At 59.7% G+C, this 24,313-nt stretch overlaps 1 protein-coding gene across 3 annotated transcripts in view; it reads left to right on the top strand.

The window, feature by feature from the left end:
* EEFSEC (eukaryotic elongation factor, selenocysteine-tRNA specific) overlaps positions 1-24,313 on the top strand; it is a 168,842-nt gene that overhangs the window by 101,176 nt on the left and 43,353 nt on the right. For all 3 annotated transcript variants that reach the window (XM_060110643.1, XM_060110640.1, XM_060110642.1), the window contains exon 5: positions 20,339-20,995. In XM_060110643.1, the coding sequence (XP_059966626.1) occupies positions 20,339-20,995 (657 nt within the window). The remainder of the gene's footprint in view (positions 1-20,338; positions 20,996-24,313) is intronic.

Raw genomic sequence — 24,313 nt, 5'->3', positions numbered from 1 at the left:
TGGGGTCAGCACACGGGGGACAGGGAGGGGGGCTGCCGTTGGCTGAGAGCTTGCTGGGTCCCCTGCAGGCGACACACGTGCCCACTGAGCTGACCCTCGCTGAGGCACCTTCCCCAGTTTTTCAGACGGGGAACAGGTGCAAAGAAGAACCTCAGGACCAGGATCACGCAACTAGTAAGTGGCAGACCAGGATTCAGATCTGGATTTTTAGCTGCCAAAGGCCATCGGTTCTGTCCACAGATCCTTGTGATTTTGGATGTGAAGATGGAGATCAAATATTTGAGGATCTATGGCTGAGGCCAAGGAGCAAGGTCAGAGCCGCCTGAGGGCACCCTTCCCACCAGCCCAGCGCACCCCGGAGGAGGCAGAAACACGTCCCAGAGGTGCCGGCGTGTGCGCTGGGCTGTTCCCCTGTCCTGGCTCTGCTGGCCAGCTGGGCTTGGCCTGCTGGGAGGCTGGATGCCACATTCTGGGATCTTATTCAAATGCCACCTTTTCCTGCTTGAACATCCATTGACCCATTTAAAATAGACACATTTAGGGAAGGAAACTGAAAAGCAGTACAAAGGAGCAGTTGTTTTCCAACCACATACACCTTGTGCAGCTTAATGAAGTCGTAACCGGACCAAAGGCAGAGCTCGGTATCTGAGCTTTGCAGGAGGAGAAGCAGCCGTCACCATTATCATCTGGATGCCCTTTGGCCACAGTGTTCTGAGACCATCTGAGGCAAAGTCGAGAACAGCCCTGTGGCGTGGTGTCCGATGAGCCTCTCGGCAAGGTTAGGGAACAAGGACCCCCCGGAGCTGTGTGTGTGATTAAAGCCGGGGAGAAAGTCGCAGGATTTCCCGTGTTTTCTCTTCTTTCCCCTGGCAAGTAAGGGGCCGGGTAGAACCGGTTCCTGCCGCCCCCTGGCTCTGAAGCCCCAGGCTGAGCTGGAGGCCGTGGACAGGGATGCTGCTGCACCTAGCACGACCCCTGGGGCCCTGGCCCCCACCCTGCCCTGTGCTTTGCTCCCTGGGGGCTCAGATGGGGAGCCGGGGCCCCGAGGGCAGTGGGCCCACAGGAGTAGGAGTGCAGCGTCTTCCCGCTGCGCACAGCCTTCCCTCCTGGTGTCTTTCACGGAGGCTGCGTTACTCCACTCGTTCTGCTCCTTTTCCTGAAGATGTGCCATGGCTGGTGCCCCCTCTGCCTCGCCCCGCCCGGGCAGCAGTGCCCCTGGCCTGCACTGCCCGCGGGGCGGCAGGGGCCAGGGGAGGTCTCGTGAAAGCAACCCTCTTTGTGGACAAGAGCCCACTCGGTCAAGCTTTAAAATTTTTAAAGGCGTCTGGTAAGGAAACCAACTACACAACAATGTGAACTAACTGGAAACGCACATGAACAAAGATCACTTATAACGCAGAAGATATCCCTCTAAGAAAATTTTAAAAATTAAAAACTGGATTCAGATCAAAATCGCATAAGAGGATGGTGCTGTGTTTTAGAAAAGGATTAACTAACTATGCGATTCCTTTTAATTACATGGTTGCTTCATTCACTGAAAATGTAGTTTTTTGCAGAAATTTGGTCTCTGCAGTTTTCAAAAGCGGGCAGCGCTTGGCACGTGGGGAGTACGGTGGGCTCTCCCTCTGCGGTGCCCAGGGTTCCCTCTCTGGGCACCCCCAGCCTCGTTGCAGCCCCTCTCCTGCAGGGCGGGAGTCTGGAGGGTGGTCAGCAAGGAGTGAGCTTGGGAAAAGGCTGGGAACCGGGGCTTCTTCGGGGAGGGGGACAGTGTAGCTCAGAGCCGTGTTCCCATGACCTCAGGACACATGGCCTCAGGTCCAGCAGCCCCCTTCCCCAGCTTGGGCAGCTCTCCTCCTGTGTGACCTTGGTGGTGTCCCCTGCCGGGCCTCTCTCCCCTTGGACAGGGTTCTGAGAAGGCGCTGGTCGCAGCCCTCGGGCGCAGCTGCTCTTCTGTGTCGGGTGCTCTTTCCAGCCTCAGCCACTGGAGACACTCTTTGAAATCCTTCAAAATCCAGCTGGTGCATCCGTCCTGGGGGCCGGAACCCGGCGAGGTCCAAGTTAGAGCCGGTTCTCCTGCTTGGCTCTGCTTCTTGCCCAGAGGCCCCTGGCCGCTCCGTCTTGGAGTCCCAGCCCCAAGCACGGTGCCCGGGTCGCCTTCGCACTCGTGCGTGGCCGTTGGCCCCCAAGGGGAGCACGGCAGGTGCAGAGAGCTTCCACCTCGGATGGTCGGTCCTGGCGGTCAGGAGGCCTGTGTCGGGAAGATTCTGAGACGGAACTTTCAAAAGAGGGAAGGAAGCCCACTCCCCAGCAGGTACGGGGCTAAGCATTTTCTGCCCATCTTTTCCTTCTGATTTAACCCCAGGCAGCCCTGTAGAGCGGCGCCGTTCTAACGCTTTTCCCTCTGGGAGGACAGGACCAAAGTGCAGAGGAGTGGGTCTTCCCGCGGAGCCGCAGCGGGCTCGGACGGGCAGGGCCCTGGCGACGCGCCTTCTCGGGCCGGGCTCTGTTCTCTGGGGTTTGGCCCTGTCCACCTGCCAGCCTCGGACACGCGCAAAGGCGGGGGAGGGGGTCCTGCCGCCCGTGTGTCCCCAGGCTGCCTGGGACAGGGAAGGCTTTGTTTGGCTGAGCACCCACCAGGAGAATGCCGGTGTTAGGAGAGGGTCGGCCCGCACCCTCCAAGGAAGGACGGGGCGTCCTTGCTTGTTGAAAACTGGAATGTCGGCTAATGAGGAGCAGTTGAGAGACAGCTGGGCCACCATCCCTGGGGCAGAGCTCACTGCGGTCCCCACTTCTCCTCGAGGTGCAGCCGTGGCTGGGCGGGAGGCTGCGGCTCCCAGCCTTCTGGTCGCAGGACGCAGGAAGAGCTCTGGGCCAAGGGGGTTTGGGGGGGTTCTCTTCCCTTTCCTTCTCTTCTCTCCTAACCATTTAGCTGTAAAGAACACTCAGAGGCAGTTTTCCTGCTCACCATGTTTGCTAGGGAATTCTAACCCCCTGTGCAAAGAGGGAGTTCCCCGGGAAGGTGGCCTGGTTTGGGGTGAGCATTAGTTTCGACTGGGGTGGCTCTTGCTCGAAATCGGGCTCGGTCAAGTCACGTGGCCTCGTGGGTCTCGTCCCCTTGTCTGTGCATCACTTCCCCGTCGCGGCGTTGCTACAGGATGACCGAACTGATCAGGGAGCTGGTGCGTCGTAGTTGCTGGGTAAAATGGTACCACCTCCCAGCTGTGGGACTTGGGGCGGGTACTTACATCAGTGGGACTCGTGTTCCTCAGCGGGAAAGTGGGGTGATGGTGGCAGCCGCCCCGCGCTGTGGGGATGCGTGGGTGCCTGTGGGGCGCCCTGCACAGAGCGGGCGGTGGTCCCTGCTCCCTGTTTGTCGGTGTGTCCCTGCTATTACCTGCGCCCTGTGCCGGGGCCTGCCCGTCGGGACAGCGCTTACGCTTGCTGCCATCCTGGGGGTGGACGCTCATCCTGAATACGCTCGAGAAACGGGCCCGTGCTCGGGGTCGCGGGGCCGGCAGGTCATGGGGAGCAGGGCCGGGCCACGGGCCGAGCTCAGGCTGCTGCAGCCTCCGCTCCGTGCGTCCAGAGGGCAGGAGAGGGGCCGCGGGCCTCACTTGACAGAGGTCCTCCTTGGCCCGAGGTCCCTGCGGTGCTGCTGGCGGGAGGGCGCGGCTCCATCTCTGGAAGCCGTGCACTCACCTGGGGCTGCAGTGCCGCCCCAGCCAGCCGGTGCCTCCGGCCCGAGGCCCAGCCCTCTCCTGCGCCGCCCGGGCCTCGGGATTGGAGGCCCTGACTTGGACACACGTCTCTGGAATCTTTTCTTCTTCTCTGTGGATGACATCTTTTTTTCTGATTATAAAAACAGTGTATACCCAGTGGGAAAAATACAGAAAAGTATAAAGGGAAAAATGGACCATGATTCTGTCAATCACTTTTATATGAATTCCCTTTAATTCACTTAATTATATGCTATATATTTGTATATAGTGGAGATCACTCTATTTAATTTTTACTTAATATCACGTCACTCTTTCTGATGCATTTAGCATCGCTGTTTCACAAATATGTCTCATATCTTTGAAAGTGCTTGGTTAGTTGCTCTTTTGTTGTTGCATCACGTTATTTTTACGTTAAATGTTTTCTTTCTAAAATTTTTCTAAAGTAATTTCAATTATGCGAGTGATGCATGAAGTACACCTTTACTGCAGCGCCTCACGCATTGCCAGGAAGAGTACAGCCCTTTCTGATCACCCTCAACTCTAGTCTCTGTCACAAGGGTATTGCCGCTTGTTTGTGGATCTGTTCTTTGAAGAATGATATTTACTTATTGCTTTATTCAATTATAATAGAAATGCATACCTGTGAAAAATTAATACTGTCACCTAAAGCTGAAAGTTAAAGCTCCCTAAAATTCTGCTCCAGAAAGAACCAGCATTAAGAGCACGTGCACATCCTTTTTGACGTACACACACACACACACACACAGGCACGCGTGTACACACGCACGTGCTCGGGAATAAAAGCAGGTGGGTTCCCTGACGGACCTGTTTGCCGCGTCAGTGTTTCCTCTTGACGTGCAGTGGCTCTGGTCCACAGGAGGGAGGTGCCACACGACCTGCCGTCCCCCGGGCCTGACTCTTGGACTGTCCCACGTTTCTGGCCGTGGGGAGGTCGCTGCACGGCCTCTCCCTGAGCGCCTTTTTAGGGCTGTTTCCAGCTTTCCGGATGGCTGTTGACATGGCTGGTTGTCCTGTGTGCGGTGTCACGTGGTCCCGGAGGTCAGGGGGTGAGGGACGTGGGGGATGAGGAGCGAGCCCTGGGCCTGCGCGGAGCCTGGGTGCAGAGGAACGGGGCGGGGAGCGGGGCTGGGCCCGGTGCCGCCAGCCTCCGTGAACTGGCCGGCCCTCCCTCGGTGCTCGGTGCCATCATTTTCCCTGCATGACATTCGACAGCGGGGAGTTGGGTCGTTTGTTTCATCTCTTCTTAAGAAAAAGTTAAATTTATAATCCCAGCCCCGACCTTCCTTGTAACTCATGTGCTCATCCTGTTAACTGGTTTAATATATGGCACCACTATTTCATTAAACAACATACAGGAATAATTAGTTCAGCAACGATGCCTAAGAACAAAAGCCCTTGATTTAGTTTAACTTTATAAGTTGCTCTCTTTTGATGTGTAGGGACACATCTGGGGTCTTAAAGAAAGCAGAAAGAAAAATAGAAGACGTCTCGTCAGGCTGGGGCTTAGGGTTTTCCGAGCGCAGCGAGTAACCCTTTGGTCCCAAGCCGCACCGGCACCGCTCAAGCCCTGCACACATGGCCTGGGGTCCGCGTGCTCCCAGCCTGGTGGCCTGTGCTCTCCCTCCACCCAGGCTTCCCCACGTCTAGACCCTCCTTTCGTTCTTTCATTCACTCCACAGACCCCGCAGCCTGCTGTGTGTGGCCGCGTCTCAGGCGCTCTGGGCGCAGTGGGTGAGCAAGGCTACGGCTGGGTCCGTCTTGCCCTGGGTCTTTTCTCCCATCAGCCGTTCCTCCACCCAGGCTGCCCCAGGGGCCTTGCTGACGGCACACCTCGCCCCCGTGGCAGCATCTCACGGCCCCTCCCGCCGGCAGGGGGAGGCTCCAGCCCTGGCCCGACCTCCGGGCCCTGCACCACCGGCTCTGGCCTCGGCTGCAGTCCCTGGTGCTCACAGGCTCCTCCCCGCCCTGCGTGCGTCCTCCTGGGCCTCCGGGCCTTTGCCCGTCTCCTGCCTGAGCTGCTCTCACCTCCTCGAGGCCCCGCACAAACGTCACCTCCCGTCTGGGTTCCCGCCCCAGCCGAGTCCCTGCCAAGTGGGAGCCGTGGCTGCTTCCTCAGGCCCGCGCCCTCCTCGCCTCCCTGCGGCAGCCCTTGCCACCTGGTGCACAGGAAGGGGCGGACTGTCCAGCGGCTAGAAGCTCTGGGGGTGGGGGTGGAGGTTGCGTCCGACGCATCCTGGTCTCCTCAGACCCGGCAGAGTGCAGGGCACGTAGGAGGGTCTGGCCTGGTGCGCCGTCCTGGCCCAGCCCCATCTGTGTGAGTCTGAGAGCCTCAGGCTCCTCGGCAGTACGGAAACGTGCGAGCCAAGGGCTGCTGGGAGGCCTCGTCTGATGCCAGTTACAATGGGTGCTCCAGCAGTGGTACTGCTGTCCTTGCAAAGGGGTTTGGGACCAAATTCACCCAGATTTTGTTCCAGCTGGTTTTTTAGAGCCTCGAGGGCAGATTAAGTGACTCTCTATCTCTGGCTTTTGGTTTCTAGGGAACCGGGTTTGTGACAGGCAGACAGGTGCCCCACATTTGCAGGCCGCCAGCAGGGTCCCTGAGCCACCTGTCACAGCATCCTTCATCCCCGCCGTCCACTCCGTCTCCTGCTCCCCTTGCCCTGTCACCCAGGACAGCAGAAGGGTGCTCGCTTCTACCAGCAAGACCTGGCTAGAGTGTCAGGATCTCCCCTGGCCTCCCCGCAGGCAGTTAGTAAGCCCAGCTGGACGGTTGCCAGGCTGCACCAGGATTGCCCCAAGCGGGAGTTGCTCCCACTCTGCAGGTCTGTGTCGCCCCTGGGCTGGCATCACTGCCCCGTCAAGCCATCCTGGTCCTTGCCTGTGGAGCTGCAGACCCATCCCATGTCCCACCCTGCAGTCACCTTGCCTACCCGGCTCCTGATTCTCACATGGGTCTGGGAGGGAGGCAGTGTTTATCCCCACTTTCCAGGTGAAGACGCTGAGGCCCAGAGAGGTGAAACGACACGCCGCAGCTCCAAGTCCTGGCCGCGGTGTGAGCCTAGGTCTGTCAGCTCCTGAAGCTCTTGCTCTTTTGGCTGCTTGGAAGCTCCTCAGCCATCCAAAAGAGAGGCCTCTGGGCACTGGCACACCTCTCCCACCTGGAAACATGCCGTTCGTCCTGCCGCCCCGTGTGCTTCCCAGGGTCCTGACCGCCCCGCGACCCCTCGCCCCATTTTCTCTTGCTCCTGACCCTCCAGGCAGAAGTACTAGGCCAGCGGGAAGGAGCAGCTCCCCCGCCTGGCTCCCTCACCGGGGACAGCAGGCTTCAGGGGGCTCTCCTGTAATCTCTCTATCCACACAGCCCTCATTTTAATTTGCAAAATTGAACCCAGATCGAGAGCAGTAAAGCCAGAGGACGGTAAATATTCATGCCTCAGTGAGCGAGGGTGGCTCCATTACCGTCGCGAGATTGGGAGAATTACCTTGAGGATTATGTATATTCATGGGCCGATTTTTATTTGCGATATAACATGACTCACGTTGGCCTGTGTGTTACCCGTTCTACCCCAAACAGACTCTGCACGAAGCTTATGCCCTTAAGCTTCTGAAAGTCATCTCAAGTGGATTCCCTTCTGCTTCTGCTTCCTAGGAGACCGGTAGGAATAATAATCACTCCAGCACCCAAGCAGGGCCTGCGCGTGCATTCTTCTCTTTCCGCTTTACAAGACGTGGTGTTATTCTTGTGTCCAGGATACAGATGAGGAGACTGGACCTGCAGGCCACACCCTGTTCTGCTCGCACGGCGGTCTTCCCCCCGGGCTGCAGGACCAGGTCTTGCCTGTGCCGTGTGCCCAAGCTGAGAAGGTGCTCAGAGGCGACCGCCAAGGGAGGCCTGTGGACGGCAGCATTCTCTGCGGGGTGTTCAGCTCTGCTGCCGCGGCGGCTCAGGCAGCACCCGCGGTGCCTGGCGGCCCGGATCGGGCACAGATGGATCTGACCGAGGCGTGTCTGGCTGCTGCAGCCACGGGGCTGCTGTTTCTTTTCCAGGCGGCTCAGCTCACAGGAGCCGGGCCTCAGAGCTCAGCAGGGTCAGCAAGCTGCTGCCCGCAGGCTGTTTTTATACCTAAAGCTTTATGTCCGCAGCTGCTTTCATGCTACGACAGCAAAGTTGAATAGTTGTGACAGGGGCTGTAGGGCCTGCAGAGCCTGAAGTAGTTGCTGTCTGGCCTCTTATAGAAAAGTTTGCAACCCCTGGTCCATCACCTCTGGGGAAGCTGGGCTTTCAAGCCTTTTCTCATGCCGGGCACTGGCTGGGTGCCCACACGTCTCATAATTTCATTGTCATGGTAACTTCGATGGAGCCAGGATGCACATCTCCTCTCTGTTGATGATGAAATAGTAACAGTAACCGTGTTGATCACTAATCTTTATTGAACAGTTTCTAGCTTTTTGATGCCATACAAACTTCCCCACAGATTACCCAGCGTAATCCTCGCAACTGCCTGGTGAGGTAGGGGCGTTTTCCATTTGAGGAAAGAGAGGGAGGTTAAGCCCCTTGCCCAAGGTCGCAGGATAACTCGAGGGATTTGAACCAGGAAGTCTGACTCCAGGACCTGCCTTGTAACCGCTGCGCCACACAGAGGCACGCCCCCTTGCCCTCAGTCACACGTTCGTTCAGCGGTTTTTGCCACCAAGGCTGTACCAGGTCCCCTCCCCTGGGGGCAGTATACAAAGAATCAGAGCTGTGTGTTCTCAGAGAGGCCTGGCCCAGAGCTCCCTGGCAGGGTCTGCATCCGGCCCCACCACTGCTGAGCTGGGTGACCTTGGGCCCCAGTGAGGTGCCCTGGACAGCGCGGGTCACAGTAGGACGGACCCTCAGGGGCTTTGCAAGAATTGAGCTGGCTGATGCACGTGAGCCTATTGGAATACTGCCCGGGGTGTACAGTGGGTGCTCCCTGCATGTCAGCGCTGGGGGGCGGGGCGGGGAGGTGACGATGGTGACGGTGGCGGAGTAGGCACAAGAGGCCCTGGGAGCCTGGGCAGGCTTGGAAGGCGGCCCAGGGCAGTGGAGCCTCAGCTGAGGCTGAGGAGTCAGCGGGCAGAGCAGTGGAGGTCCTGAGGACACGGAGAGGAGGCCGCTCGTCAGTTGCACGTGGCAGGTCCCCAGTCGCCTGAATGGCTTGGCTTGGTGGATGGCCCAGTGGTTAGCATGTTAGAGTGTCTGCAGACCACAGGCTCTTGAGACAGAGTGCAGTGGCCAAGCTGTGGGGCAGAGACTGGAGTGGACCTCAGCGGTCGGTTTGGAGCCGGGGCAGGCGGTGCTGGGCCGCGGGGTCGGAGGGGAGCTCGGGTCTGGAGCCGGCAGAGTGGGGCTTGGACCCCGCTTCCGCCCTGCCTCCGCCTCCGCCTGTGCTGCTCCTCTTGTCCGTTGCTTGTCCACAGCTGTCCTTACAGCTGTCGCCTTGACGGGAAGCTCCATCGGACTCTCCACCAACGCTGGGGCCGCTTATTTCCTTGACTTCTTCGCGTTCAAAGTTCTTGCTTACGTGTCTAAAGTAATTTTCGTTAATCTCAACTACAACTCCTGAACTTTTCAGGTAGTATTAATATTGACACCTCAACCTACTTTATGGGCCAGAGCTTATAAATTCGTCACAGCTTTTGGGGAAGAGCTCCTCTCAGCCCCACACAGCAGGTAGATATGTTGGTTGCCTACACGCAGGAATAATTCACATTTGAGAAATCTCTCCAGATTTCCAGGAAGACATTTGTCAGCCCCGAGCTTTGCCTGTACCTTTGGAAAGATCTCCTGGGTGTGGAAGGCAAATCTGCTGGCCGAAGCCGAGCCTCCTTGGAGCCCCTCTGGTCACCTGGCTCCTTGGAGCTCTCCCCTGCAGGGTGGCTTCTCAGCAGAGCCGAAGGACCTTCTCTGTGCCGCAGCCGACCCCGTCTGATTTGCTGGCTCTGGCTGGGGTTATTCATGGCTCAGGATTTTAGAGCTTGGCCTGGGTGTGGGAAGAAGGTATGAGGGCCCTTGACCTTTGTTACCTACCTGCAGCGCTGGAACCAGCACACCTGCTGGATGCAGTTTTCTGCGGCAGGGGTTCAGGGTGAATGCCACCACGTGCCAGGGGCTGGCAGCCCAGGGCCAGCAGGTCAGTTTCCTGCAGTGTCAGTTTTCAAAAGGGCAGTTAATTCCAAACCTTATTTTTATTTTAAAACAAACATGGATCTGTTATGGTGTAGAACCGAAAATTTCCATGGATCTTAAAGCTTGGGACGTGGAAGAAATTCTGTGCTCCCGGCAGGCGGCATCCTGCACCTGCTCTCCTCCGCCATCAGGAAAGGCGGGAGCACTTCCTGACGTCTTTTGGGACAGCTGGGCTCCGGGGCCAGTGGAAAATGCAGGTTTCCTGTAGGTCTTCGGGCTCCTTCCTGCACTGTGACACCGGGAGCTTTCTCTGAAGGAAAGCCCAGGGCAAGGGGAGAGGGACCCAGAGGAGAAGTTGCTCTTTCATTTCTGATACTCTCCTGCTCTCATCTGCATGGCGTTGTCCTTAAACCCAGTTCGGGTGTCCCTCCTGGCCCCCGAGCCCTCTCTCACGGCATAACGGCTGGCCTGAGCGGCACTTCCATCTGCCCCACATGCTCCCAGGGTCAAGTGCAAAGCCTGCCTCGGAGCAGGTGCTACAAGAATGTGTTGAGTTAAGCCCAGTTGAGGGAATGTGGGTGATGACTTTGAAAACGGGACTTGAGGAATGCCCACGTGCGAGGTGAACAGGAAGGCACGAGGCCTGGCGCGCTTGCGGGAGCAGAGGGTGGAGGGTGCCGGGCCCAAGCAAGCGCTGGGAGAGCCCCGTACTGACGCGGGAGGAGGCTGGGCCGGGCGCCAGAGGGGTGACACCGGACCCCTGGAGCCCCATGGGCTGAAGACCGGCGGCGTCTTGCCCGGGCTCTGGACGAGGCGGGTGGCCCGGCAGAAACATGGGGAAGGGACGCTCTTGGGGGATCTGAGCGAGAAACGAGGCCCAGTGGACGAGAAGACGCTCTGGGATTTGTCACTGACGGGCTGCGAGCCCCTGAAGGACGAGGATGGAGCCAGGGGCTGAGCTTGGGCCGCCGCACCCCCCGAGGACCTGCACTCCCCGGACCTCTGCAGATGTGGACACAGGCCGCTTACATTGCCACGACATCTGGGCCAGGGGTATGAGCCGCTTTACTGGTGACAACACTGAGGCTCGGAAGCACTATACAGAACTCACCCCAAGCTCAGAACGCGAGCAGAGGCGGTGCCCACCCAGGAGCGGGGCCCGGGGGGCACGGCGGGGACGGGCTGAGGAGCCCAGCCCTTGGGACCGTGGGCCCCTTCTGTCCACCTGGGATCCAGGCCACCCGGTTGGTTCTCCGAGGCCCAGGTGTGGTCGTGTTTGCTGCTCCGGCCACAGCTTCTCCGGACTCCGCCCCGGGGCAGAGCTGGCCCCCTTGGCGCACCTCCCAAGGATTCCTTACCCCCCAAAAAGCCCAGGAATGTCATTAAAAACAATTAAGGCCCCAGTCGTATGGAAAACAGAAGAATCAGGCATTGGTGTAATTCAATTTAAAGTTTTATGGGATGACAAATGCGTGGAGGGTGGCTGGGAGGAGGAACGTAAAGCTTCCTGGCAGGCCCCTTGTCACTTTTACGGTTTTTCATTGTTGCAGGACTGGGTGGTTAATAACCAGGGTTAGTTTGTGAGGTCGCAGTGGAGGGGTGGGGCCTTCGCTGGGCCGAGTGGTAGAAACTGAATCCCTTCCTCCCCGGGTGCCCACCACGTGGCAGGTATCGAGAGGGGGGCCGGCGGTGAGCAGAATGACCCAGCCTGCCCACGGGCCGCCGTCCGCCCGGCGCGGGAGACCCCCAGAAGGGAGCCAGACGTGCAGGCACGTGGTGCGAATGACGATGAGGCCGTGAGGAGCACTGTCGGGGCTCCGGGACCCTGGACTGGGGCCTGGACTGGTGTGGGGCGGGACTGGGGAGGTGGGCAAGGTGCACGCTGGGTCCAGGGGTGACTGACCACTGGGAACGCAGCCTGGCCGGCTGCTTGGGGCAGGGCGGGCCTCCCGGAGAAGATAGACACGCAGCCAGGCAGAGCCCCACTCCGTCTCTGACCCTGGAGCTCGGTCTGTGGGTCCCCAGGCTCCTTTTCTTAGGGGGTGTTTCTCATTTCTACGCAGGGACCCCCAGAGAGGAAGGTCTCCCCGGCTCTCCTCCTCCCCAGGGAGTAGTTGGCTTTAGTTAGGCCCCAGTGGGATGTTTGCATGGAACAGAGCCCACCTCTGAGCGGCCAGCACTGTCCCCCGAGACAAGGCTGGGCGGGAGGAGGGTGGCCCGTGCTGCTAGGGCCCAGTTCCTGGCACTGGTGCCCAGGGGGCAGTGGGCCCAGGAGCAGAGCCAGGACAGAGAGGGGCCTGGCCTGACCTCCTACGGTGTGTCACCCTCCCTGGGAGCACGCCCTGGAGGCCGCTGGGCCTGGCAGGGTCGCGGTGCGGAGGAGCTTTCGCCACTTTGCCTTGGGGTGAAGTGGCGGCAGCAGGGACCCCGAGGAGCTGCCGTCCTAGTGGTCTGACCGCTGGGCAGCAGTTAAAGAGCCTGCAGTGCCGGTGCCGGTGCCGTCTGAGAGGAGGCCTCTCCCAGCACTGCTGGAAGGGTGAGAGCTGGCAGTTGGGAAGACCAGTGAAACTGAAGCTGTGCTCCCCACGCCACAGTTTTCTGTCCCGATACCTGCTCGGGGATGCTCTGTGTGCGTGTGTGGGCTGACGCTACAGGAATGGCCACCGCAGCATCGTTCACAGCGGCCCACGTGTCCATCAGTAAGGGCGCAGATAAATAAAAGGTGGCGTTTTCATGTAAAGGAGTACTATGCAGCAGTCAGAAAGAATAACCTGGATAGATTGTACGAATAGATAGATCAGTGTCTACGTAAATATACAGATGAATATACAGAGATGGATCTATATACAGATATGTCTCCCAATATGAATAGATGTCAAAACCACAATACAGAGGAAGAAGACAAGTATTTGGATTTTTTTTTTGTTTGTTTGTTTGTTTTGCGGTACGTGGGCCTCTCACTGTTGTGGCCTCTCCCGTTGCGGAGCACAGGCTCCGGACGCGCAGGCTCAGCGGCCGTGGCTCATGGGCCCAGCCGCTCCGCGGCATGTGGGATCTTCCCGGACCGGGGCACGAACCCATGTCCCCTGCATCGGCAGGCGGACTCTCAACCACTGTGCCACCAGGGAAGCCCCGAATTAAACACTAATAGGGCACCGTTGTAGAAAATAACAATCGGTACTATCCAGGATGCACACATGGCTGTAAATGTATACAATGGGACTCATGAGAAGTTCATGAAGGTGATTACTCCAGGGGAGGTGAGGCGAGGGACAGGACTGGGGCCTTCAACTGGACATCAAGACAAAGTAGACTCACAGAGGTCAATTCCAGTGGTGGGAACACAGGTAGTTACTACATCACTTGACTCCCTGTACCTTTCTGAATGGTTGTCATTTCTGTACAAAAATAAGCGGGTAGGAACTGAGTCCCCAGGGCCCGTCTACTCCCGACTCCTGCAGCCTCCACAGCTCACGCCGCTTTCTCCCCGAGCAGCATCCCGAGTTTGGCTTTTCTGTGCAAGATGCAATTAACGCATTAGGCGGGGGAAGTCTTATCTGTGCCCGGCCCAGCTCAAAGAAGAGGGAGAAATAAGAGCAGCCAAATTGAAGTCTTATTAAACCAAATTGGTTAGGTCTGATGGAGCCAAACCTAGACGGATCTTTAAAAGCTTATTTCATTTTTCCCTCCGGTCTGAACCTCTTTGAATTGAAGTAACTGATCCTGGTGTAAGCTTATTAGTGTCAACCTTGTGTGTTTCTTTTCCTCTCCAATTTACATTTTATTAAGTAATGATGAAGTTGCAAGGCCTCGACCCTCGCCTTTGGCACAGCCAGGAGCTTCCAGGCTCATTAATGGAACGAAAACGGATAATGGGGTCCAATCTCATTACAGCCAGGACCATTATTACAGAAATCTCTGCACATCAGAAAGACTGCTAAACCCCTTCTTTCCAGCATCTGTTGATGCTGGAGGGTGTCAGGGGGCCCCAGACCTGCTGTTCCTTTGCAGGAGGGTGCAGTGTGTTGGCCCATCCGTTTCTTACCCTACAGAAGGAACGCTGCCAGGGAGCTCGCTCGTGGGGTGAAGCGTACCGTGCACTCCATGGTGGGGTCGATGCGTGTGATGTGGTGTAAGAATAGGGGCTTTCAGGGTGGGCACATCCAGATGTGGTGGGCACGTGCCTTACCCTCTGGGCCTCAGTTCCCTGGTCTGTAAATTGCGGTCACTGTTACCACCTGGACAGTTGTTGGGCGAACGGTAAGGACCACCTCATCACTTGGTGAGCCTTCAGCAGATGTGTCTCTCCTCTGCCTTCTGTGCCGGCCGATGGTGAAATTGTGAGGTCTCCGTCCCGTGGCTGGGTGCCTGCTCTTCCACACACGCTGCTCTGGAGAGCAGAGACGAATGCCTGGTGAACCCCACCTCGGGTCACTTCTAGGCCGGTGTTCATTGGCCTCGGAAAGAGCCCCGGTCATCGTGAGCCCAGCATCCTGCCGAGTGCTCCACGTGCTGGAAACCACAGTGCGGATGCTCAGAAGACGCGCGTCAGGCCTGGGGGCAGTTGGGGCATTTGTTTGCTCTCCCACCTAGTCAGTCACAGACCTCCACGGAGGGCCTGTCCAGTGCTGGGGCCCTGCCACCCAGAGACAGGAGCCAAGGGTGGCCGGAGGGGGCGGAGCAGCTGAGAAGTCAGGTCTGAAACTGACCACTGCGCCTGGCCAGGGAGGAGAGAGGGGCTGAGCACCCTGCCTCTGCCCTCCCGGCTCTAGAGGACGCCCCGACTCCCCGGCTTCTTCCCGGGAATGGCCTTTCTGGGTTTGCGCCCGGGGGAGTGGGGGGCATCCACCCCGCGGCCCTGGCTCTGCATGGTGGTGCGCTTTCTGCTCAGCTGCTCGGGTGGTCGGGAGACAGGCTGGGATGTCGGGCCTGCCCCGCGGTCCCAGCACTTATTGTCCCAAGTCTCAGCCTGTTTGCTTTGTGACCTTGGAGACATCGAAAACCTCTTTCTTCATCCATAAAATTGAATGTAAAAATATTGACCTACCTCGTTGGGTTTTTATGAAGAATAACCGACCCAGATGATGGTAAAACTTCTTTGTTAATCAGAAAGGGCTAAACTGCTTAGCAAGCATGAACTTGAGTTTGAAAAATGGTTTGCTTGCTTGATGTATTCCTTCTTCCCTCCTCCTTGGGCCCGTCCTCCCTCCCCAGAAGTGCCTGGTGCCGGGGAGACGGGAAGAGGCCCTGCAGGCAGCCAGCCCTCCTGGGAGCTGAGCTCAGGGGGGCCGGCCTGCTGATCCCAAGCGGAAGGCCTTCCTGTCCCACTCGATGGCATCCCTCCCCCAGCCAGCCGGCTTCTCTGTTGTCACTATTGGCGACCTCAGCCCTGCTTCTCCCCTGCTTGGAAGGCGCCTCACCCTGGGATGGTCTGGGACCTCTAACTGCCCATCCAGCCTCGGGGCCAGTCTTGCCCCCCGCGCAGGTGTGGAGCTCCACGAGCCTTTGAGGATGTGTAGGTCCCGGGCCAGGACTGGAACTCCCTGGGGCAGGGACGGTGCTGCACCTGTTTACACCACACGTGTGTGGTGAGGTCTATTTGTCAGGCGCTGTGCCGGGCACGAGAGATGTGAATGGGAAAAACAAAAACAAAGCCCCTGCCTCGTGGAGGCCGCATCCCATACGGGAGAGAGAGTCAGTGAGCAGATACGTAATATGTCGGGGGTGGAGAGCACTGAATAAAAGGAAACAAGCAAAAGAAGACAGAGGAATGGGGCCGTGGTCCTGTCTTACTGGGTTGCAGGGTGGGGGGCGGGTCAAGGATGGATAAACATTTGAGCAGAGACAGGAAGGAAATGAGGGAATGAGAAATGTGGCTCTCTGGGGGAAGAGCATCCTGGTCAGAGGCCCTGGCAAGTGCAAAGGCCGTGGGGTAGGAGCCTGGCGTGTCTGGGGAGCAGGAAGTGTTGTGTGACTGAGGTGACGTGGGTGGGGGCGGAGCAGTCGTAGCAAATAAAACCAGGGCAACAGCAGGGGCCGACTGTGAGGCCCAGTCAGAGTGCAGACGTGAGCTTTTACGGAGCGAGCTGGAAGGCAGGGAGGGCACAGGGCACGACGACCCTCACGGTCAGGGGGGCCGGCTGTGGGGGGTGGGGGCGGGGGGCGCAGCGGAGGGGCCCGGGTGCTGGGCCTGTGTGGGAGGTAAAGCCTCCTGGGTCTTCTGATGACGGGCCCGGCGACGAGGGTCACGCAGGATCAGGGAGCACGGAAGTGGCGCTTCCGAGGAGGACGGGGCTGTAGGGCAGTCCAGGAGGAGCTTAGCGTGGGTCTCCTCCGTGCAGCCTGCCCTCCCCTCGTGTGTCTCCCAACGCCTCCTGCCCTCTGAGCTCTCGGCTGCCCTCAGGCTGGGTACTGGACGTGCCTGTTACCCCCGCCTCCGCCGCCCATCCTGCTGCTGCTGCAGAAAGAACCCGAGTGTCCTCCTTGCTGGCTTTCCGCCTTCCTTTCCTGCCCCCCACCCCCCGCACCACACAGCCAAGTGACCTTGCGAAGTGACCATTGGAGCGCGTCCTCCCTTTGCTCAGCCCCGGGCCACCACCGCCGGGATGACTGTTGTCCTTCTCATGGTGCAGGCGCTGGCCCCACTCCCCTGGCCACCTCTTTTCCTGCCCGCCTTGGGGCCTCGGGCCCGCTCTGCTCTTCCTGTGCCTGGAGCCCCTGCGGGTGGTCCCTTCTCCTCCATCTGGTCTGAGCTTCAGTGCCACCTCCTCAGGGAAGCCCTCCCTGACCGCCCAGGAGTCATTAGGTCCCCAGTTAGTCCCCCTCACAGCACCTCCCCGTGGTCTTAGGATTCTGCCTCTTTTAGCTGATGGTTTAACTAACGTCCCTCGACCTGCAAGCGGTCAGTTCCATAAGATCAAAACTGTGTCCGCCGCCCCTGGGCCGTTCCAGGGCCTGGGCCGGAGCTTGAGGGAAAGTGGGTGACACATGGTGAGTGGGCGTGTGGATGGCGCCTCGGCCCCTCCACATGGGTCTTAGTGAGGATTTGGTGTGGGAGTCGAGCAGGAGCGTCTCTCAAAGTTGCCAAGAAAATGATAGGAAAACCTGTTCTTCCCGCCCTTAAGCTGGGGAAACTATCCCCATCTCCTTAGTGTCCTCAGTGGGATCTCGTGTCCCTGATGTGGACCCGGGGGAGCTTGGCGGCCGATGGCGTGCTGCCCTGCTGCCCGTCCCCGTCCTGATCTGTTTCACAATTTCCTGTCTGGGCCCAAAAATCTTGATTTGCGCAGTTATTTGTCTTGCTGCTCTTCACGGCGCCCTCTTAGGGCATCTTTATTATTTCAGTCCTAAGAACATGAGCTCCATGGGGAAGAGAACATGCTTTGAATAGCGCCTGCTTGACCCTGGGCCTGGGGGGTCGGGGGGACCATCAGGTGGCACGAGGCCCTGGCCACCCTCAGGGGAGGCTCGTGAACACGCGGGCCCCACTCAGGCCCCTGCGGGTCTGGACTCCGAGCTCGTGCTCTGCCAGCTGTGCTCTCGCCATGAGGGACGCGTCTCTTCTCCCTCCTGAGGGGCTGCCATGGGCCGGCTCTGTCAGCAGCCCTCCGTGCCGGGCGCCGGGGGTGCAGCACAGGTGGAGCCTGGCCCTGTCCTCAGGGTCTAGGAGGGGAGACAGACACATCTGATGGACAGAAATGGAGAAGTAGACAGTGCCGAATGGTGGAGAAGACGTGTGTCCACTGCGCGGACACATCCGCTGGGTGGACGTGCACTGGTGCTCAATTTACCTGGCGGAGGCAAGCGCTCACTGTCCTGTGACCCAGCAGCTCTCATCCAGGCCTGGGTCCTGCAGCCCTGTCCCCACCCCTGCACCCGTAGGACTCCTGCGTAGGAGGGGACCCCGTCACACGACACCCAGCAGAAAACTGGAGACGACCCAGGGGCTCGTGGATGGGAGACTGGACGGGGGCCTGTGTGCACCGTGAGGTGCACGGCGTCACGACAGCTGAGCTGCAGGTGCCGGCAGCACGGGCACGAACTCCAAGTTCAGAATCTCACAAAACAAAGCAAGTTATCGATTAGACGCATGTGCTACACATGTGGTAAACCTCTACACAACGATAGACATGTGTCAATAAAAAGAAAAGCCATGTTACATGCCAAATTCAAGAGAGCAGTTCCCCCGGCTGGGGGGCAGGCAGGAGATCTGGCTGGGGGAGGAGCATGTGGGGAGGCAGACGTCGACGGCGATGTTTTGGTTTGTGTTGTCACTGAAGTCGGTAAATGCACGGAGGCAGGGACTGCCGGAGCTGCCGGCCAGCTTCAGAGCCAGCCGAGGAGAACAACCAGCTCTGTCCAGAGCGGGCAGTGAGGAGGCGCCTTGGGAGCTGGGGTTTAGGGATGGATGGGAATTTGCCAGGTGGAGGGAGTCCCAGGGGGAGGAGCCTCAGGGGCAAAGCTCAGAGGCGTGTCTGCCGGGAAAATGTCGAGCCTCCGCAGCCGGGGCTTAAGCGGTGGGTGCGTGCGAAGAGCTGTCGAGTGGGCCACGGGGTGGGAGGTTCCAGGGAACGCCGCTCGCGCTCGCGGGGGAGCCAGGCCAGCAGGAGTCTTGGTGGGGCAGCAGAGGGGGTGCCCTGGGTGGGGGCACCGATCCCCCGTGGAATTTCAGTTGATCAAAGGGTCTTCCTCATCACGACAGTTCCACCCACAAGGTTTGAAAGTCACACTGTAGGAGATGGGAACCCTTGTAGAGGCTGGTGCCGAGGAATGACTTCATCAGACGTGTTAGGGGGCTGGCCTGGAGGGGCCCCGGGGTTGAGGACCAGGGGACGGCTCCCGGCTCGGGGGGAGGAGGCCTCACTGGGTCCTGCCTCGCTGGGCAGACGCTTAGTGTAAGATAATATTCTCCGGTTACTCTGAGGTGCATTCCTGAAAACCTTAGTTTCCCGTTGCCCTTACAGACCATTTCAGAGATGTTTTATGTTTCTCTTTGATTGATCTTGGCTGTGGCTTTTGACACTGTGCTTCTCACTTTCTCTGCCCCCTGACCTCCTGGTTAGGTCGTTAATGGTCTTTAAACAAACATTTAAGTATCAGGCTCTCCAGGAAAGGACTGGGCTCCTGCGGCTCATGTCAGCACAGCACCCCCTTTATGGGGAGAAAACGGGGGTTCCGCACACCCGACTTCGCAGACGGGGTGCTCGCGACCTGAAGGTCAGAGTTGTCTTTGGTGTGATGATTTTTGATGGCGGGTTTTCTGAAATCGATTTCACGTTTCTCTGCTGCGCTAACCAGAGGTCCCGGCACAGATTTGATCTTATCACTGCGACGTGGATCTTGGTGTAGACGTTTGTCCATTTTGTGAACGTTTGTTGGGGCCTTTTCTGTGTCTGTTCCTGATTTAGCAACCGTGGGTGCAGAAATGTGCTGGTGTGTTGGTCGGTGTGATGGTTTGGAAACAGATCGGGCGCTCCTTTGGCATCGCTCCTGTGACGTCCGGCCTGCTCCCCCACTGCAGGGCCTCCCCCCACCCCCGCCTCTGCACCTGCGGGGCCCCCCATTTAGAGTGGACTTTCTCTGGCCTCCGCACAGCTGGTTCTTACAGTGGGGTCTCGACTCAGACATGGGCTCTGCAGAGATCTATCTCCCTGACCTCTGACGGCAAACAGCCCGACTCTCCCCTCCCCCCGGGCCGCCTCCAGCGTCACCAGGGGTTGTTTCCTCTGGAGCGTCTCATAAACAGTATACAGATTATGGTGGTATTAGTTACACGTATCTGTCCACAAATGTTATGTATCAGTTTTATTTACATTAATGTAAATTTTGTTGGTATTAATCTATTTGTAATGTTGTTGCTGTTTCTGGACGCCAAGCCCTTTGGAAACGCAGCTGGCTCTGCCCCGCTCGCGGCACACAGCAGCCCCAGGGGACCGTGTGTCTGGTCAGTGAAGAGCCACTCTGCCCTGGAGAAGCCCGCCGGCTGGCAGCGGGCAGGTCCAGAGCAGGCGGTGTGGGTCAGGAGGGGCCGGGGCGGCACTGAGGAGAGACGGCGAGTCCTGCCCACGGGGGTCTGGGCAGGCTTTGCAGAGCAGGGGTGTTTGTCCTGCACTTTCCAGGCAGCCGGGCTTGGCTTGGCCAGCGTGGGGCTGGCAGGGAAGCAAACCTAAACAGAGGGCTGGGGGAGGAAGCGTGGGATGGGGCCTGGGGGTGGAGCAGGAGAGGGGACCCTGGTGGTGCTGGATGAGCTGCAGTCAGTGCTGCCTGCGTCCCGGCCTGGGTGCCCTGTGAGCCTGGCGCCGCGTTTGCAGGGTGGAGTCTGCTCCGTGCAGGGGGCATCTGACTGGGTGCCGGTGAGTGTTGATGGCGCCGGGGTGGGGGCTTCTCCAGCTGGAGCCCCCCAGCCTTGAGGCTCGGCCTCAGAGCTCCCTCTCTTGCTCCCGACCAGGTGGTGAGGAAGGTGAAGTCCATGCAGATGTTCCACACACCCGTCACCTCTGCTGTGCAGGGGGACCGGCTGGGCATCTGTGTCACCCAGTTCGACCCCAAGCTGCTGGAGCGTGGCCTGGTCTGCGCCCCCGAGTCCCTGCACACGGTCCATGCAGCCCTCATCTCCGTGGAGAAGATCCAGTATTTCCGGGGATCCCTGCAGACCAAGGCCAAGTTCCACATCACCGTGGGCCACGAGACGGTCATGGGCCGGGTGATGTTCTTCAGCCCCGCCCCCGACAGCTTCGACCATGAGCCCGTGCTGGACTCCTTCGACTTCTCCCGGGAGTACCTCTTCCAGGAGCAGTACCTGTGCCCGGGCTCGGTGCCGGCCGAGACGGACGGTGGTGAGGCCGACAGGAGGGTGGGCCAGGCCTCCGAAGGCCGCTGCCCCCGGCAGCAGTGGGCCCTCGTGGAATTCGAGAAGCCCGTCACCTGCCCGCGGCTGTGCCTGGTGATTGGCTCCAGGCTGGACACGGACATCCACGCCAACACATGCCGGCTGGCCTTCCACGGCATCCTGCTCCACGGTCTGGAAGAGAAGAACTATGCCGAGAGCGCCCTGCCCAGGCTGCGAGTGTACAAGCTGAAGCACAAGCACGGCATCGTGGAGCGGGTAAGCAGCCTTCCCCCTCCCCCCGCCCACCGCCCTGCCTGGTCTGACAGCCAGGAAGGCCCTGGAGACCTGGCTGCAGCGCCTGTGGTCTCCAGACAGGGAGCCAGGCGGGAGTGGCCTGCGTCCTCTCTGCCAGTTAGAGCCAGGCTGACACGCAGGCGGGGCCCCTGAACCTGCCTGGCCCTCCTGGTCAGTGCAGGTGGTTCCTTGGGCACTCCCCGACCCCCATCATCTGTGCCTGCGGCCCTGCATGGGAGCCCATGCCTACCGGGCCACAGGTGAATGGGTGGACAAACACGCAGGCCTCACTGTCCCTGTGGCGTATGCTCGTGGGGGTCAGGGATGGCAGTGGGTGGTCCTGGGGCTCAACCGGGTTCCGCTGACTCAGGGCAGCAGTGCTGAGACCCCAGTGTCGGGGAGCTCAGGTCCGTGTGGTGTCTGCCCTGAGGCCCTCAACAGGCCCTGTGGTTCTGATCCTCATGCAGCAGACGAGGGTCACCCCTCCCGGTCCAGCCCTGAGTCAGCATGGGCGCCGGGTGACAGGCGGAGGCGTCCAGGGCCTGACGGTGGGTGTGCCGGGGTTTCCATCTCTCACGCCCTCTGGTCTCGCCCCCTCCCCTGGGCCCCCGGGTGTTCCCCTCCCACCCCTGGCTGCTCAGGCCCTGCGCCCCTTCCTCTCCAGCCCCGTGGGGAGATGAGAAGACGCCCTTCCTTACCCACTCGCAGGTCCAGATGCAGGATCCTCAGCCCCGTGGGCTTGGGCATAGCCCTGCGGCCCAGCCAGCAGAGCCAGGGCTCCTGTGTTGCCTCATGCACACCCTGGAGCTGGTGCACACGGCTGCCCTCCGCTAAGTTGCTCACTCTGTGGGCCCCTGTTTCCTCATTTGTAAAAATCATATGGACGTGGGACTTCCCTGGTGGCGCAGTGGTTAAGAATCCGCCTGCCAGTGCAGGGGACACGGGTCCGAGCCCTGGTCTGGGAAGATCCCACACGCCACAGAGCAACTAAGCCCACGAGCCACAACTACTGAACCCACGTGCCACAACTGCTGAGCCCACGAGCCACAACTACTGAAACCCACGCGCCTAGAGCCTGTGCTCCGCAACAAGAGAAGCCACGACAATGAGAAGCCCGTGCACTGCAACGAAGAGTAGCCCCCGCTCGCCGCAACTAGAGAAAGCCTGCATTCAGCAACGAAGACCCAACACAAACAAAAATCAATCAATCAATCACTTGGATGGAGGTGGGCAAATGAGGGCTCATGCCTGGGATAGTAAATGCCCTGCACCGGCCCCGGCAGCTTGCGTAGCTCCACCCACATCACTAGGAAACAGAGCTGTTGCACCAACTCCCACTCACTTACCTCTCCAGGCCACCAGGATGAAGACAGCACTGCACCCTCGCGTGCATGGTGGGCCCAAGGCGTGGCGGGCACAGGCAGGCCGGCGGGCTGGGCGGGGGCTGTCAGGGTGACCCGGGCAGGGGTGAGCAGAGGACCGGGCACGGCAGGTCTCCCGCCGAGGCCACAGGGAACCAGCGTGCACGGGCTCCAGGCCTGCTGGACGGGCCCCTGCAGGCCAGGTGTCGGATGAGTCTCTTCCCCTCAGTTTCCTTGCTGGAAAAATGGGGGCCGTGCTCCCCACCTCTCAGGGCAGTAGAAGGAGGGGAGGCTGCTGTGTGTGAAGTGCCAGTGCAGAGCGCTGGGCTCGGTGCTGTTCACTTGGACTTCCCTCATGGCGCGGCGGCCCGGGCTACCAGATGGCTGCACCTTTCTCTCCCCCGTGGTGGGGTCAGGCTGGGCGTGCCGGCCACCCTGGGCCTGGCATCCACTGGCGCCGGACAGGGAAGGCCTGAGGGCATGGCCAGAGGAGCCTGTGGCCTCTGCCCAACCAAGGGTAAACACGCAGACGCCACCAGGAGCGCTGGCCGGCTTTGAAGTCTGAAGCGGCACTGCCTGCCAGCTCCCAGCTCTCCCCGCTCCACTGCTGATGGCTTGTTAGACATGCCTGGGGCACCAGGTGCGGGCCGGCCTGTGACTGCCTCTGGTCAGCACGGGTTCCTCGCTGTCCGGCAGGCTAGGCCCCCCAACTCCTGGAGGAAGCATTGCTGTGGTCCAGCCAGCCACTCGGCCAGCTCTGCTGCCCCTTGCCCCCGACTCCACCCCCAGGCTGCTCAAGGGACAGAGGTTCTTCCTGCAGCAGAGGCCGAGTGGGCCCTCCCCTGGGGAAATGCGATGGCTGCCCAAGTGTGCTGGCCCAAACCCAGGCCTCTCTCCTGCCGTCCAAACGGCGTCTGACAGCCAAGACTCTCCCCCAGCTGCCGAAATGCTTATTGGCCCCCCTTTGAAAACTGCCTTTTTTGTTGCTGTATAGATTCAGGGTCAAGGCAGCTGGACCCGGTGGACAGAGCTGGCTCTGGATCTGATGTACTGAGCAGGTGCTGCTGCCTTGGGCCGGCCGTGGACCAGTCCCACCCCTCCCCCACACCCAGAACCCGTCGCTTCTTTAACGGAGCTGGTGGGGAGTTGACGCGACCACGCGTGCGAGGGCCTGGTGTGAAGTGTGAGCCTGGCGTGCAGTGAGCGCCCAGCAAAGAGTTAGTCTCCCTTTTTCTCCAGGAGAACGCAGCTGCCTCTGGGGACAGTGCCTTTGTGCCTCCTCGTCAGCACCGGCAGGGACTTTGCCTGCGTTGGTGCCTGGTGACAGGAACAGAAAGAGGGAGGGAGGCTCCATGCGTCAGGGTCGTGGGCCGCCGGGCTCATCACTGCCAGGCCGGGTGCCCGCTCGGTGCTGGGCGGGCCCAGTTTTGAGGAAGACGACCTGGTCGGCCTGGGAGCGGGCGTGGCACGGTCCCCCTTGGGTGACGCCCAGAGCCTGGCTGCCCGAGGCCTCCTGACCTGGGCCTCTGGAACTCGCTTGACCAAATGAAACAACTTGAAGGCTAATGTCCGTTCCTGGGTTTGCACCAGGAGATTACAAGGGGTTGATCGTTGCCCCCCAGTGTACTTGGGCATCAGACACGCCTCGCCCTGTGCTGGGGGAGGAAGAGATGCAGTCTTGGCAATGGATGAGGCTGGGCATCGTCGTCCAGGGACCTGGGAGCTGTCGTTCCCGGTGACTCCGAGGGCCCATTCGCGGCAGAGGTCTCCCCCGGCTCCCGTCCTTCACGGGTTGGATAACTCGCTCTCGACGTTCTGGGGGGGCTAGAGGAGCCCCCGCCGCGGGTACTGCTTCTGTCGTTCTCCCAGCTTCATATTCTGCTCATCGAGGTTCTGGCCTCTGGGCAGTTGTCCTGCTGCCAGGTCTCAGGTGTTCTTG

Source organism: Mesoplodon densirostris, chromosome 10 (assembly GCF_025265405.1).
Source record: "Mesoplodon densirostris isolate mMesDen1 chromosome 10, mMesDen1 primary haplotype, whole genome shotgun sequence".
Classification (NCBI taxonomy): Eukaryota; Metazoa; Chordata; class Mammalia; order Artiodactyla; family Ziphiidae; genus Mesoplodon; species Mesoplodon densirostris.
Note: the sequence above shows the minus strand (reverse complement) of the source record. Positions and strands in the feature narration are given on the sequence as shown.